General features: G+C 53.4%; 2 protein-coding genes across 2 annotated transcripts in view; one reads left to right on the top strand and one right to left on the bottom strand.

The window, feature by feature from the left end:
• Positions 1–1,834, bottom strand: part of CLN6 (CLN6 transmembrane ER protein) — a 40,767-nt gene extending 38,933 nt beyond the window's left edge. Inside the window, exon 1 of the mRNA XM_073618278.1 lies at positions 1,656–1,834. Within this exon, the coding sequence (XP_073474379.1) occupies positions 1,656–1,705 (50 nt within the window). The 5' untranslated portion in view covers positions 1,706–1,834. The remainder of the gene's footprint in view (positions 1–1,655) is intronic.
• Positions 1,835–2,036: 202 nt separating this feature from the next.
• FEM1B (fem-1 homolog B) lies at positions 2,037–11,012 on the top strand. The gene is made up of 2 exons (XM_073618277.1): positions 2,037–2,380; positions 9,107–11,012. The coding sequence occupies exons 1-2, from the start codon at positions 2,127–2,129 to the stop codon at positions 10,740–10,742; spliced, it is 1,890 nt and encodes a 629-aa protein (XP_073474378.1). The 5' UTR covers positions 2,037–2,126; the 3' UTR covers positions 10,743–11,012.
• The last annotated feature ends 2,271 nt before the right edge of the window (positions 11,013–13,283 follow it).

The raw sequence follows: 13,283 nt of genomic DNA, 5'->3' as shown, positions 1-13,283 counted from the left end.
GGTGATCCCCCTCCCTCCATAGTCCGGGACCTGGCCGGTGATCCCCCTCCCCCCATAGTCCGGTACCTGGCCGGTGATCCCCCTCCCCCCATAGTCCGGTACCTGGCCGGTGATCCCCCTCCCTCCATAGTCCGGTACCTGGCCGGTGATCCCCCTCCCCCCATAGTCCGGGACCTGGCCGGTGATCCCCCTCCCCCCATAGTCCGGTACCTGGCCGGTGATCCCCCTCCCCCCATAGTCCGGTACCTGGCCGGTGATCCCCCTCCCCCCATAGTCCGGTACCTGGCCGGTGATCCCCCTCCCCCCATAGTCCGGTACCTGGCCGGTGATCCCCCTCCCCCCATAGTCCGGTACCTGGCCCGTGATCCCCCTCCCCCCATAGTCCGGTACCTGGCCCGTGATCCCCCTCCCCCCATAGTCCGGTACCTGGCCCGTGATCCCCCTCCCCCCATAGTCCGGTACCTGGCCCGTGATCCCCCTCCCCCCATAGTCCGGTACCTGGCCCGTGATTCCCCTCCCCCTATAGTCCGGTACCTGGCCGGTGATCCCCCTCCCCCCATAGTCCAGTACCTGGCCGGTGATCCCCCTCCCCCCATAGTCCAGTACCTGGCCGGTGATCCCCCTCCATAGTCCGGTATCTGGCCGGTGATCCCCCTCCATAGTCCGGTATCTGGCCGGTGATCCCCCTCCCCCCATAGTCCAGTACCTGGCCGGTGATCCCCCTCTCCCCCATAGTCCGGTACCTGGCCGGTGATCCCCCTCCCCCTCATTGTCCGGTACCTGGCCGGTGATCCCCCTCCCCCCCATAGTCCGGTACCTGGCCGGTAATCCCCCTCCCCCCCATAGTCCGGTACCTGGCCGGTGATCCCCCCTCCCCCCCATTGTCCGGTACCTGGCCGGTGATCCCCCTCCCCCCCATAGTCCGGTACCTGGCCGGTGATCCCCCTCCCCCCCATTGTCCGGTACCTGGCCGGTGATCCCCCTCCCCCCATAGTCCGGTACCTGGCAGGTGATCCCCCTCCATTGTCCGGTACCTGGCCGGTGATCCCCCTCCCCCCCATTGTCCGGTACCTGGCCGGTGATCCCCCTCCCCCCATAGTCCGGTACCTGGCAGGTGATCCCCCTCCATTGTCCGGTACCTGGCCGGTGATCCCCCTCCCCCTCATAGTCCGGTACCTGGCCGGTGATCCCCCTCCCCCTCATAGTCCGGTACCTGGCCGGTGATCCTCCTCCCTCCCATAGTCCGGTACCTGGCCAGTGATCCCCCCCTCCCCCTCATAGTCCGGTACCTGGCCGGTGTTCCCCCTCCCCCTCATTGTCCGGTACCTGGCCGGTGATCCCCCCTCCCCCCTCATTGTCCGGTGATCCACCCTCCCCCCATTGTCTGGTACCTGGCCGGTGATCCCCCTCCCCCCCATAGTCCAGTACCTGGCCGGTGATCCCCCTCCCCCCCCCCATTGTCCGGTACCTGGCCGGTGATCCCCCTCCCCCCCCATAGTCCGGTACCTGGCCGGTGATCCCCCTCCCCCCCATTGTCCGGTACCTGGCCGGTGATCCCCCTCCCCCTCATTGTCCGGTACCTGGCCGGTGATCCCCCTCCCCCTCATTGTCCGGTACCTGGCCGGTGATCCCCCCTCCCCCTCATTGTCCGGTACCTGGCCGGTGATCCCGGTGGGAGGTGGCGCCTCCGCACTGCGCTCTGCATCCCGCTCCGTGTCCTCCGCTCTCCGCTCTCCTGTCACTGGAATGGCAGAGAGAAAAGGAGAACCGCCAATCAGAGGAGGAACCAAAAAACCGCAGCAACCAATCACATGAGAGAGTCACGTGACTCCATACAAAGTGGGCGTGTCACGCCTGGAGCGCTAAGTTTTGATCTCGCTGTGCCCCGAAGAAATGAGGGCAGGGGGCGGGGAAAGCGGCAGGGGGCGGGGAAAGCGGCAGGGGGCGGGTACAAAGGGGCGGTCCCGCCAATAGTGCCCGCCCAATGTTATGTAAACACACCCTCCCCCCTTTTGTCACAACCCGGAACTTCGGCGCCTCGGCCGCTGTTTCCGGGAGAGCTGACAGGAAGTGAGAACGGACCGGAAGTGGGTCTGTGCGGCCTTCCTTCAGCTGCGGCCCCGGGAATGGCCCTGGAGGGGCTGTCAGCGTACGTGTATAAGGCGGCGGCGGAGGGCCGGGTACTGACCCTGGCCGCCCTCCTCCTGAACCGGACCGAGTCCGAGATCCGGTCCCTCCTCGGCTCCGTCACCCAGCATGGCGGACAGAGATCCACTCCGCTCATCATCGCCGCCCGCAACGGCCACAGCAAGGTGGTCCGACTACTGCTGGAGCATTACCGGGTGGACACCCAGCAGACCGGCACCGTGCGCTTCGACGGGTGAGAGGGGGGCCCGGATATGGGGGAGTATATATACTGAGGAGGTACAAGTGACCCGGATATGGGGGTGTACATACTGGGGAGAACAAGTGACCCGGATATGGGGGTGTACATACTGAGGGGGTACAAGTGACCCGGATATGGGGTGTACATACTGAGGGGGTACAAGTGACCCGGATATGGGGGTGTACATACTGAGGGGGTACAAGTGACCCGGATATGGGGGGTGTACATACTGGGGAGAACAAGTGACCCGGATATGGGGGTGTACATACTGAGGGGGTACAAGTGACCCGGATATGGGGGTGTACATACTGGGGAGAACAAGTGACCCGGATATGGGGGTGTACATACTGGGGAGAACAAGTGACCCGGATATGGGGGTGTACATACTGAGGGGATACAAGTGACCCGGATATGGGGGTGTACATACTGAGGGGATACAAGTGACCCGGATATGGGGGTGTACATACTGAGGGGGTACAAGTGACCCAGATATGGGGGTGTATATACTGAGGGGATACAAGTGACCCGGATATGGGGGTGTATATACTGAGGGGATACAAGTGACCCGGATATGGGGGTGTACATACTGGGGGGGGATACAAGTGACCCGGATATGGGGGTGTACATACAGGGGGGTACAAGTGACCCGGATATGGGGGTGTACATACAGGGGGGGTACAAGTGACCCGGATATGGGGGTGTACATACTGAGGGATACAAGTGACCCGGATATGGGGGTGTACATACAGGAGGGGGGATACAAGTGACCCGGATATGGGGGTGTACATACAGGGGGGGTACAAGTGACCCGGATATGGGGTGTACATACTGGAGGGGGGATACAAGTGACCCGGATATGGGGGTGTACATACAGGGGGGGTACAAGTGACCCGGATATGGGGGTGTACATACTGGAGGGGGGATACAAGTGACCCGGATATGGGGGTGTACATACAGGGGGGGTACAAGTGACCCGGATATGGGGGTGTACATACTGGGGGGGTACAAGTGACCCGGATATGGGGATGTACATACTGGAGGGGGATACAAGTGACCCGGATATGGGGGTGTACATACTGGGGGGGGATACAAGTGACCCGGATATGGGGGTGTACATACTGGAGGGGGGATACAAGTGACCCGGATATGGGGGTGTACATACTGGGGGGGATACAAGTGACCCGGATATGGGGGTGTATATACTGGGGAGAACAAGTGACCCGGATATGGGGGTGTACATACTGGGGGGGGATACAAGTGATCTGGATATGGGGGTGTACATACTGGGGGGGGATACAAGTGACCCGGATATGGGGGTGTACATACTGGGGGGGGATACAAGTGACCCGGATATGGGGGTGTACATACTGGAGGGGGGATACAAGTGACCCGGATATGGGGGTGTACATACTGGGGGGGATACAAGTGACCCGGATATGGGGGTGTACATACTGGGGGGGTACAAGTGACCCGGATATGGGGGTGTATATACTGGGGAGAACAAGTGACCCGGATATGGGGGTGTACATACTGGGGGGGGATACAAGTGACCCGGATATGGAGGTGTACATACTGGAGGGGGGATACAAGTGACCCGGATATGGGGGTGTATATACTGGGGAGAACAAGTGACCCGGATATGGGGGTGTACATACTGGGGGGGTACAAGTGACCCGGATATGGGGGTGTACATACTGAGGGGGTACAAGTGACCCGGATATGGGGGTGTATATACATACTGAGGGGGTACAAGTGACCCGGATATGGGGGTGTATATACATACTGAGGGGGTACAAGTGACCCGGATATGGGGGTGTATATACATACTGAGGGGGTACAAGTGACCCAGATATGGGGTTGTATATACATACTGAGGGGGTACAAGTGACCCGGATATGGGGGGTGTACATACTGGGGGGGGATACAAGTGACCCGGATATGGGGGTGTACATACTGAGGGGGTACAAGTGACCCGGATATGGGGGTGTATATACATACTGAGGGGGTACAAGTGACCCGGATATGGGGGTGTATATACATACTGAGGGGGCTACAAGTGACTTGGATATGGGGGTGTACATACTGACGGGGGTACAAGTGACTCGGATATGGGGGTGTACATACTGAGGGGGTACAAGTGACCCAGATATGGGGGTGTATATACTGAGGGGGGTACAAGTGACCCAGATATGGGGGTGTATATACTGAGGGGGGTACAAGTGACCCAGATATGGGGGTGTATATACTGAGGGGGTACAAGTGACCCAGATATGGGGGTGTACATACTGAGGGGGGTACAAGTGACCCAGATATGGGGGTGTATATACTGAGGGGGGTACAAGTGACCCAGATATGGGGGTGTATATACTGAGGGGGTACAAGTGACCCAGATATGGGGGTGTACATACTGAGGGGGGTACAAGTGACCCAGATATGGGGGTGTACATACTGAGGGGGTACAAGTGACCTGGATATGGGGGTGTACATAACATACTGGGGGGGATACAAGTGACCTGGATATGGGGGTGTACATACTGACGGGGGTACAAGTGACTCGGATATGGGGGGTGTACATACTGGGGGGGTACAAGTGACCCGGATATGGGGGTGTACATACTGGGGGGGTACAAGTGACCCGGATATGGGGGTGTACATACTGGGGGGGGATACAAGTGACCCGGATATGGGGTGTACATACTGAGGGGGTACAAGTGACCCGGATATGGGGGTGTATATACATACTGAGGGGGGTACAAGTGACCCGGATATGGGGGTGTATATACATACTGAGGGGGTACAAGTGACCCAGATATGGGGTTGTATATACATACTGAGGGGGTACAAGTGACCCGGATATGGGGGGTGTACATACTGGGGGGGGATACAAGTGACCCGGATATGGGGGTGTACATACTGAGGGGGTACAAGTGACCCGGATATGGGGTGTATAATACATACTGAGGGGGTACAAGTGACCCGGATATGGGGGTGTATATACTGAGGGGGGTACAAGTGACCCAGATATGGGGGTGTACATACTGAGGGGGCTACAAGTGACTTGGATATGGGGGTGTACATACTGACGGGGGTACAAGTGACTCGGATATGGGGGTGTACATACTGACGGGGGTACAAGTGACTCGGATATGGGGGTGTACATACTGAGGGGGTACAAGTGACCCGGATATGGGGGTGTACATACTGAGGGGGGTACAAGTGACCCAGATATGGGGGTGTATATACTGAGGGGGGTACAAGTGACCCAGATATGGGGGTGTACATACTGAGGGGGTACAAGTGACCTGGATATGGGGGTGTACATACTGACGGGGGTACAAGTGACTCGGATATGGGGGTGTACATACTGAGGGGGGTACAAGTGACCCTGATATGGGGGTGTACATACTGAGGGGGGTACAAGTGACCCTGATATGGGGGTGTACATACTGAGGGGGGTACAAGTGACCCTGATATGGGGGTGTACATACTGAGGGGGGTACAAGTGACCCTGATATGGGGGTGTACATACTGAGGGGGTACAAGTGACCCGGATATGGGGGTGTACATACTGAGGGGGTACAAGTGACCCGGATATGGGGGTGTACATACTGACGGGGGTACAAGTGACTCGGATATGGGGGTGTACATACTGAGGGGGTACAAGTGACCCGGATATGGGGGTGTACATACTGACGGGGGTACAAGTGACTCGGATATGGGGGTGTACATACTGAGGGGGTACAAGTGACCCTGATATGGGGGTGTACATACTGAGGGGGGTACAAGTGACCCTGATATGGGGGTGTATATACATACTGAGGGGTACAAGTGACCCGGATATGGGGGTGTATATACATACTGAGGGGGTACAAGTGACCCTGATATGGGGGTGTATATACATACTGAGGGGTACAAGTGACCCTGATATGGGGGTGTATATACATACTGAGGGGGTACAAGTGACCCTGATATGGGGGTGTATATACGTACTGAGGGGGTACAAGTGACCCGGATATGGGGGTGTATATACGTACTGAGGGGGTACAAGTGACCCGGATATGGGGGTGTATATACGTACTGAGGGGGTACAAGTGACCCTGATATGGGGGTGTACATACTGAGGGGGGTTCGAGTGACAAGGAGTTGCGTCACCCCGAGCCGGCCGGTGGAGGTGCCGGAGAGGGACTCGGACCATTAGAGAGAAGGGAATTTTAATGACTTTAGTTCCTCTTTAAGACCAACACCAATTCAGTGTACAGAGATGGACGCAGTGCTGGCATGTCTGCCCCTCCCCTTCCCCCACTTGTCATTGGTTGTCAGGGATGCTGCCCGCTTTACTGCTGGAAGGCTTCTAGCACCCAATGACAGTCAGTGGGCGGGGCCTGATGGGGACACTTGAGGGACGAGATCTCAGTCGGGGCCGCACTCTCCTTGCAGTTGATGGCGGATTCTATAGCCAATAGCAGGCTGTGGATCTGCCTACTGTCAATCACAAGGGGGGGAGGGACCAGACGGGGAACGAGTGAGTCTAATGTCCATCAGGAGCCACCCAATTGGATAGAAAACTCCACGACCGCTGCGCTGACTGTGTGACCCGTGCAGTGGGGGTGGTCGCACATTGCCCCTCCCCCACAATAAAGCACTTGTGACACTTTTGTAAGAGTCGTGATGTGTACCCCAGACTCAGGTAGGTCTTCTTGCCACAATATAAAGAACCTCTCCCTATGGACAGATTCAAAAAGAATTTCGGCCAGTTCACACAACAAAGCTGGAGGTGATTATCAACTCCAAGGTGACAGAGGACAGGTAGGCCAGAGTGATTGAAGGATGGGGGGGGGGGAGGGGGCAGTAGTATGATGATGCAGCAAGCTAAGGTGTGCAAATATCAGGGGCGGAGCCGGGAAGGAGGAGGATCCAACTGCCAAATAGCTTTATTTTGAAAAATATATTTTTATTATTGTGTTTTTATTAGTTTTCTATATAATAACAAAGGCTGGGAAAATCCTTGTGACATTCATACAGCAGATTTTTAGAAATGAATTCCTATGTAAGTGTGTAGATATTTGTTGTCGTTATTAATTTTATTCATTTTTTTTATTACATTTTTTAGTAATAAAGTCTATCTGTGTGTGTGTATATGTGTGTGTGTGTGTGTGTATATGTATGTGTGTGTATATATATATATATATATATATATATATATAACACACACACTACCAAAAGTATTGGGACGCCTGCCTTTACACACACATGAATATTATTGGCATCCCAGTCTTAGTCCGTAGGGTTCAATATTGAGTTGGCCCACCCTTTGCCTCTATAACAGCTTCAACTCTTCTGGGAAGGCCGTCCACAAGGTTTAGGAGGGTGTCTATGGGGATGTTTGACCATTCTTCCAGAAGAGCATTTGTGAGGTCAGGCACTGATGTTGGACGAGAAGGCCTGGCTCAGTCTCCGCTCATATTCATCCCAAAGGTGTTCTATCGGGTTGTGGTCAGGACTCTGTGCAGGCCAGTCAAGTTCCTCCACCCCAAACTCGCTCATCCATGTCTTTATGGACCTTGCTTTGTGCACTGGTGGGCAGTCATGTTGGAACAGGAAGGGGCCGTCCCCAAACTGTTCACACAAAGTTGGGAGCATGAAATTGTCCAAAATGTCTTGGTATGCTGACGCCTTAAGAGTTCCCTTCACTGGAGCTAAGGGGCCAAACCCAACCCCTGAAAAACAACCCCCCACACCATAATCCCCCCTCCACCAAATGATTTAGACCAGTGCACAAAGCAAGGTCCATAAAGACATCCTAGATGGTAAGCTCTAACGAGCAGGGCTCTCTGATTCCTCTGTATTGTAATTGTACAGTCTGCCCTCATGTTGTAAAGTGCTGCGCAAACTGTCGGTGCTATATAAATCCTGAATAATAATAATAATAATAATAATAATAATAATGAGCGCGTTTGGGGTGGAGGAGCTTGACTGGTCTGCACAGAGTCCTGACCTCAACCCGATAAGAACACCTTTGGTATGAATTAGAGCTGAGACTGCGAGCCAGGCCTTTTCGTCCAGCATCAGTGCCTGACCTCACAAATGCTCTTGTGGAAGAATGGTCAAACATTCCCATAGACACCCTCCTAAACCTTGTGGACGGCCTTCCCAGAAGAGTTGAAGCTGTTATAGCTGCAAAGGGCGGAGCCAACTCAATATTGATCCCTACGGACTAAGACTGGGATGTCATTAAAGTTCATGTGTGTGTAAAGGCAGGCGTCCCAATAAAATACAAAAAATGGAACTTCCGCTTTAAGTGAAGGTGACCCCCTGACATGCCACATTTGGCATGTCATTTTTTTTTTTTCGGGGGGAGCGGGTACCAAGTTTTTAGAGGCTCCCACTTCCACCCAGGGCTCTGCGGCGCTGCAAGGAAGTTCACCCCCCCCCCCTCCTTTGTTTCCGAATTTGATTGACAGCAGCGGGAGCCAATCGATACCGCTGCTATCAACCTGTCCAGTAAGGATGAAGACGGCGGTGGGATCCGCTGCGCTCGTGCACATCACTGGATTGGATGGGCTTAAGTAAGGAAAGGGGGGGGGGGGGGGGGGCGTGTGTCTGGGGGTGTTGCAATGAACTTTGGCTGAAATCTTTCATCTTCCTCACAGTATTCTTCCATTGCATTTTGTTTGTTTTTATCCTTCCATTACTTATACGTTGTTCTTTTATCCTCCACAGTTACGTCATCGATGGAGCGACGGCCCTCTGGTGTGCGGCGGGGGCAGGGCACTACGAAGTTGTGAAGCTGTTAGTCGGCCACGGAGCCAACGTCAACCATACGACGGTAACCAACTCCACCCCGCTGAGGGCCGCCTGTTTTGACGGAAGACTAGACATTGTCCGCTTCCTGGTGGAAAACCATGCAAACATTAGCATTGCCAACAAATACGACAACACGTGCCTAATGATCGCTGCTTACAAGGGCCACACGGACGTAGTCCGCTACCTCCTGGAGCAGAACGCCGACCCCAACGCCAGGGCCCATTGCGGGGCCACGGCTTTGCACTTCGCCGCCGAAGCCGGACACTTGGACATTGTGCGAGAGCTGGTGAAGTGTAAGGCGGCCATGGTGGTCAACGGACACGGGATGACGCCTTTAAAGGTGGCGGCGGAAAGCTGCAAGGCCGAAGTGGTGGAGCTGCTGCTTGCCCATTCTGATTGCGACCTCCGAAGCCGGGTGGAGGCCCTGGAGCTGCTGGGGGCCTCCTTTGCCAACGACCGGGAGAACTATAACATCACTAAGACTTACCAGTACCTGTACCTGGCCATGCTGGAACGCTTCCGAGACCCCGACAACATCCTCCACAAGCAAGTCCTTCCTCCCATTCCGGCCTACAGCATGAGAACTGAATGCCGCACCCCGCGGGAGTTGGATGGCATACGCCATGACGCTGACGCGTTGCACATGGAAGGGCTCATTGTACGCGAGCGAATTCTCGGCTCTGATAACATCGATGTATCTCACCCGATCATCTACCGCGGCGCAGTGTATGCCGACAACATGGAGTTCGAGCAGTGCATTAAGCTCTGGCTGCACGCGCTACAGCTGCGTCAGAAAGGAAACCGCAACACGCATAAGGACTTGCTGAGGTTCGCTCAGGTCTTCTCCCAGATGATCCACCTGAACGAGGCGGTGAAGGCGCACGACGTGGAGAGCGTGTTGAGGTGCAGCGTCCTGGAGATCGAGCGCGGGATAACGCGGATCCAGAACCCGCAAGAGCCCGACGCCCACTCCGCGCTGGAAAACCACGAATGCAACCTTTGCACTTTCCTCTACCTCGTCTGCATCTCCACCAAGACTCAGCGCGGCGAGGAGGAGCAGTCCCGCATCAACAAGCAGATCTACCGGCTGGCGCACCTCGACCCCCGCACCCGGGAAGGGAACAGCCTCCTCCACCTAGCCGTGGACTGCAGCACGCCCGTGGACGACTTTCACACCAACGACGTCTGCAGCTTCCCCAGCGCCGCCGTGGCCAAGCTGCTCATAGACTGCGGCGCCAACGTCAACGCCACGGACAACGCGGGGAACACCCCGCTGCATCTGATTGTACAGTACAACCGTCCCATCAGCGACTTTCTCACGCTGCATTCGATCATTATCGGCTTGGCGGAGGCCGGCGCTCACACGGACATGACCAATAAGGAGAAGAAGACCCCCCTGGACAGGAGCACTACGGGCGTGGCCGAGATCCTACTAAAGACGCAGATGAAGCTCAGCCTAAAGTGCCTGGCCGCTCGGGCCGTGCGGTTGCACAAAATTAAATACCGGAATCAGATTCCCAGAACACTCGAGGAGTTTGTGGAGTTTCATTAGTGGAGGAGGTCCACGTTTCTGTGCATGTTGTTCTCTCCCAGGGATGGATGTAGTCCATTACTAAAATGTCAGCAGCAGAGCAATGGGGACCAACCCAACATGAAGTTCCCTTTTCCTCCAATGAACTGTCTTCCTGTGCTGTACGCAGGACTCATATTCATATGGAACAACCTACGCTACGGCAGGAAGCTGCTGTACATGAAATAAGGTGCTGAATTAGGAGTGCGGTAATCCTGTGGGGGACAGGAGATCCCATGGGGGGGGGGGGGGTTTACAATCCAACTGTCAATTAATATTATTTTTTTTTTTAATGAAGCATTTGCAATTTTTAAGTTGATTTGTTTTTGCATAATTTCATACTATTATTAGATTATATATGTTTCAGCTTGAAGAAATCAGAATTCTTTTATGGGGGTGTGGGGTGGGTCCTGAAAGGTCTTAAGTCGGGGGTCTCAAACTGGCGACCCTACAGCTGTTGCAAAACTACAAGTCCCATGAGGCATTGCAAGGCTGGTGTTCCATCAGATCAGGTGACCCATCAGAATTGGTAACGCAAGTGACAATCCATCGCCGCCATCTTGCTACACCCCGCACTCCTCCACAGTAATGCTCTGTACGCAAAATAGGATTTTCCAATGACAAAACCGTAGATTTTTTTTTTTTCCAAAGGACGTTGGCTCAAACTTGTCTTGCATACACACGGTCACACAAATGTTGTTGGAAATTCCGAACGTCAAGAACGCGGTGACGTACAACACGCCGAGAAAGGTGAAGTTCAATTGCCAGTGCGGCTCCTTCTGCTTGATTCCGAGCATGCGTGGAACTTTTGTGCATCGGAATTGTGTACTCACGATCAGAATTTCCGACAACAAGTTTTGTTGTCGGAAAATTTGAGAACCTGCTCTCAAACATTTGTTGGTGGAAATTCCGACAACAAATGTTCTATGGAGCGTACATACGGTCAGACTTTCCGACAACAAGCTCACATCCAAAATTTGTTGTATGTGTGTGTACAGGGCATTACGATACACTGAGAAGGGGGCAAGGGGACATCTTATTACACCCACTGTAGTCTCTGCATTTGCAGAGTTATTTTTAACAGGAAACAGAGCTTATATGGTGAAATACAGTATTTGGAAATCCATCGGACTGTTTCAATGTTGAATTATAAAAACAGAGGTGTTCTGTCACATTAGCAAACCTCTGAGGTCAGCAGGTTTGCCGCTGCTTTTAAAATTCAACATCTAAACCATCCGTCTGATTTCTAAATCCTGTATTTCACCTTTTATAAGCTCAGTTTTCTGTAAAAAAAAAATAACTGAAATGCAGAACTCTGGGTGTAACAAGATGTCCGCTTGGCCCTTTCTCGGTGTATCGTTACTATGGAGGAGTGCAGGGTGTAGCAAGATGGCGGCGACGGAATGTCACTTCCGTTACCAATTCTGACGGGTCGCCATAGCCGAAAGAACACTGGCAGTAACAAGCATGACTCCCAGAGGCAGGGGCATGATGGGACTTGTAGTTTCGCAACAGCTGTAGGGCCCCTAGTGGGAGATCGCTGTCCTAAGTGATCTGTTTAGCTGTGTGGGTCCAACAGCAATCCTTTGAATGTCATGGTAAACATAAGTGTAGCAAACCATACCTTGGTATACGGCTCCATTCACACCTGGGCGTTTGCAGGCAGCATTGCTGTGATTCTGCCCGCAATTTCCCCCAAACACTGCGCAGAAAAATGGCAAACCGCACAATGCTTGTTCAGGTGCCATTTTTTTTAAATGGCACCTAAAAGTGGGAGCAATTTTTTTTTTTTTTTTATTTAATTTTTTTTTTTCTGTGAGAAGCTTGTCACTCAAAAAGGAGCAGGAGAATCTTTTGGGCGACGTGTGATTTATTGTGGCAAAATTGCACCCGCATTTAGGTACCATTGAAAATGAAAGCATTGTAATTTTTTGTCTTTTTTTTTTTTTTTTTTTGCACAGCGTTTTAGTATCCCAACTCTGCCCGCAATCGCAAACGCCCAGGTGTGAATGGAGCCTAACTAAAAGGCAAAACTTTAGTGTTGGATGGAGTGGAGGTAGATTTGAACCCCTGTCAGTTTTTATTGCTTTCTGTGTCCCCATTAGAGGGGAGATTCTCCCTCTGTGTCCTGTTTACAAAGAACATTGAAAGTGAAACAACAACCCAAATCTTGGGTTGCCCCCCAGAAAAGGAATGGAGAAGAAATCCACTATTTAAGGTGGTTTCCTTAATTTGCAGGGATTTCCTCTCACTTCCTGTTTAGCTATGGGACAGGAAGTGAAGGGAAATCACCGCAATGGGACAGATGGCAGAAAAACTGAAAGGGGTTATGACCCTTCCTTTATCCAAAATGGGGGGGGGGGGGTTGCCTTTTTGGTTGTACTTTAATTCTATGCTTTTATTATTATCTTATTTTTTAATTAGAAGCCCTAATGTGTGAAAATTGTGGATCTTGAGGACTGGAGTTGGTGCACCAATAGTTCCTCCTCCCACTTCAGATTTGGTCACCTCCAATTATGGGTC

Source organism: Aquarana catesbeiana, linkage group LG03 (assembly GCF_042186555.1).
Source record: "Aquarana catesbeiana isolate 2022-GZ linkage group LG03, ASM4218655v1, whole genome shotgun sequence".
In the NCBI taxonomy this organism is placed as follows: domain Eukaryota; kingdom Metazoa; phylum Chordata; class Amphibia; order Anura; family Ranidae; genus Aquarana; species Aquarana catesbeiana.
Note: the sequence above shows the minus strand (reverse complement) of the source record. Positions and strands in the feature narration are given on the sequence as shown.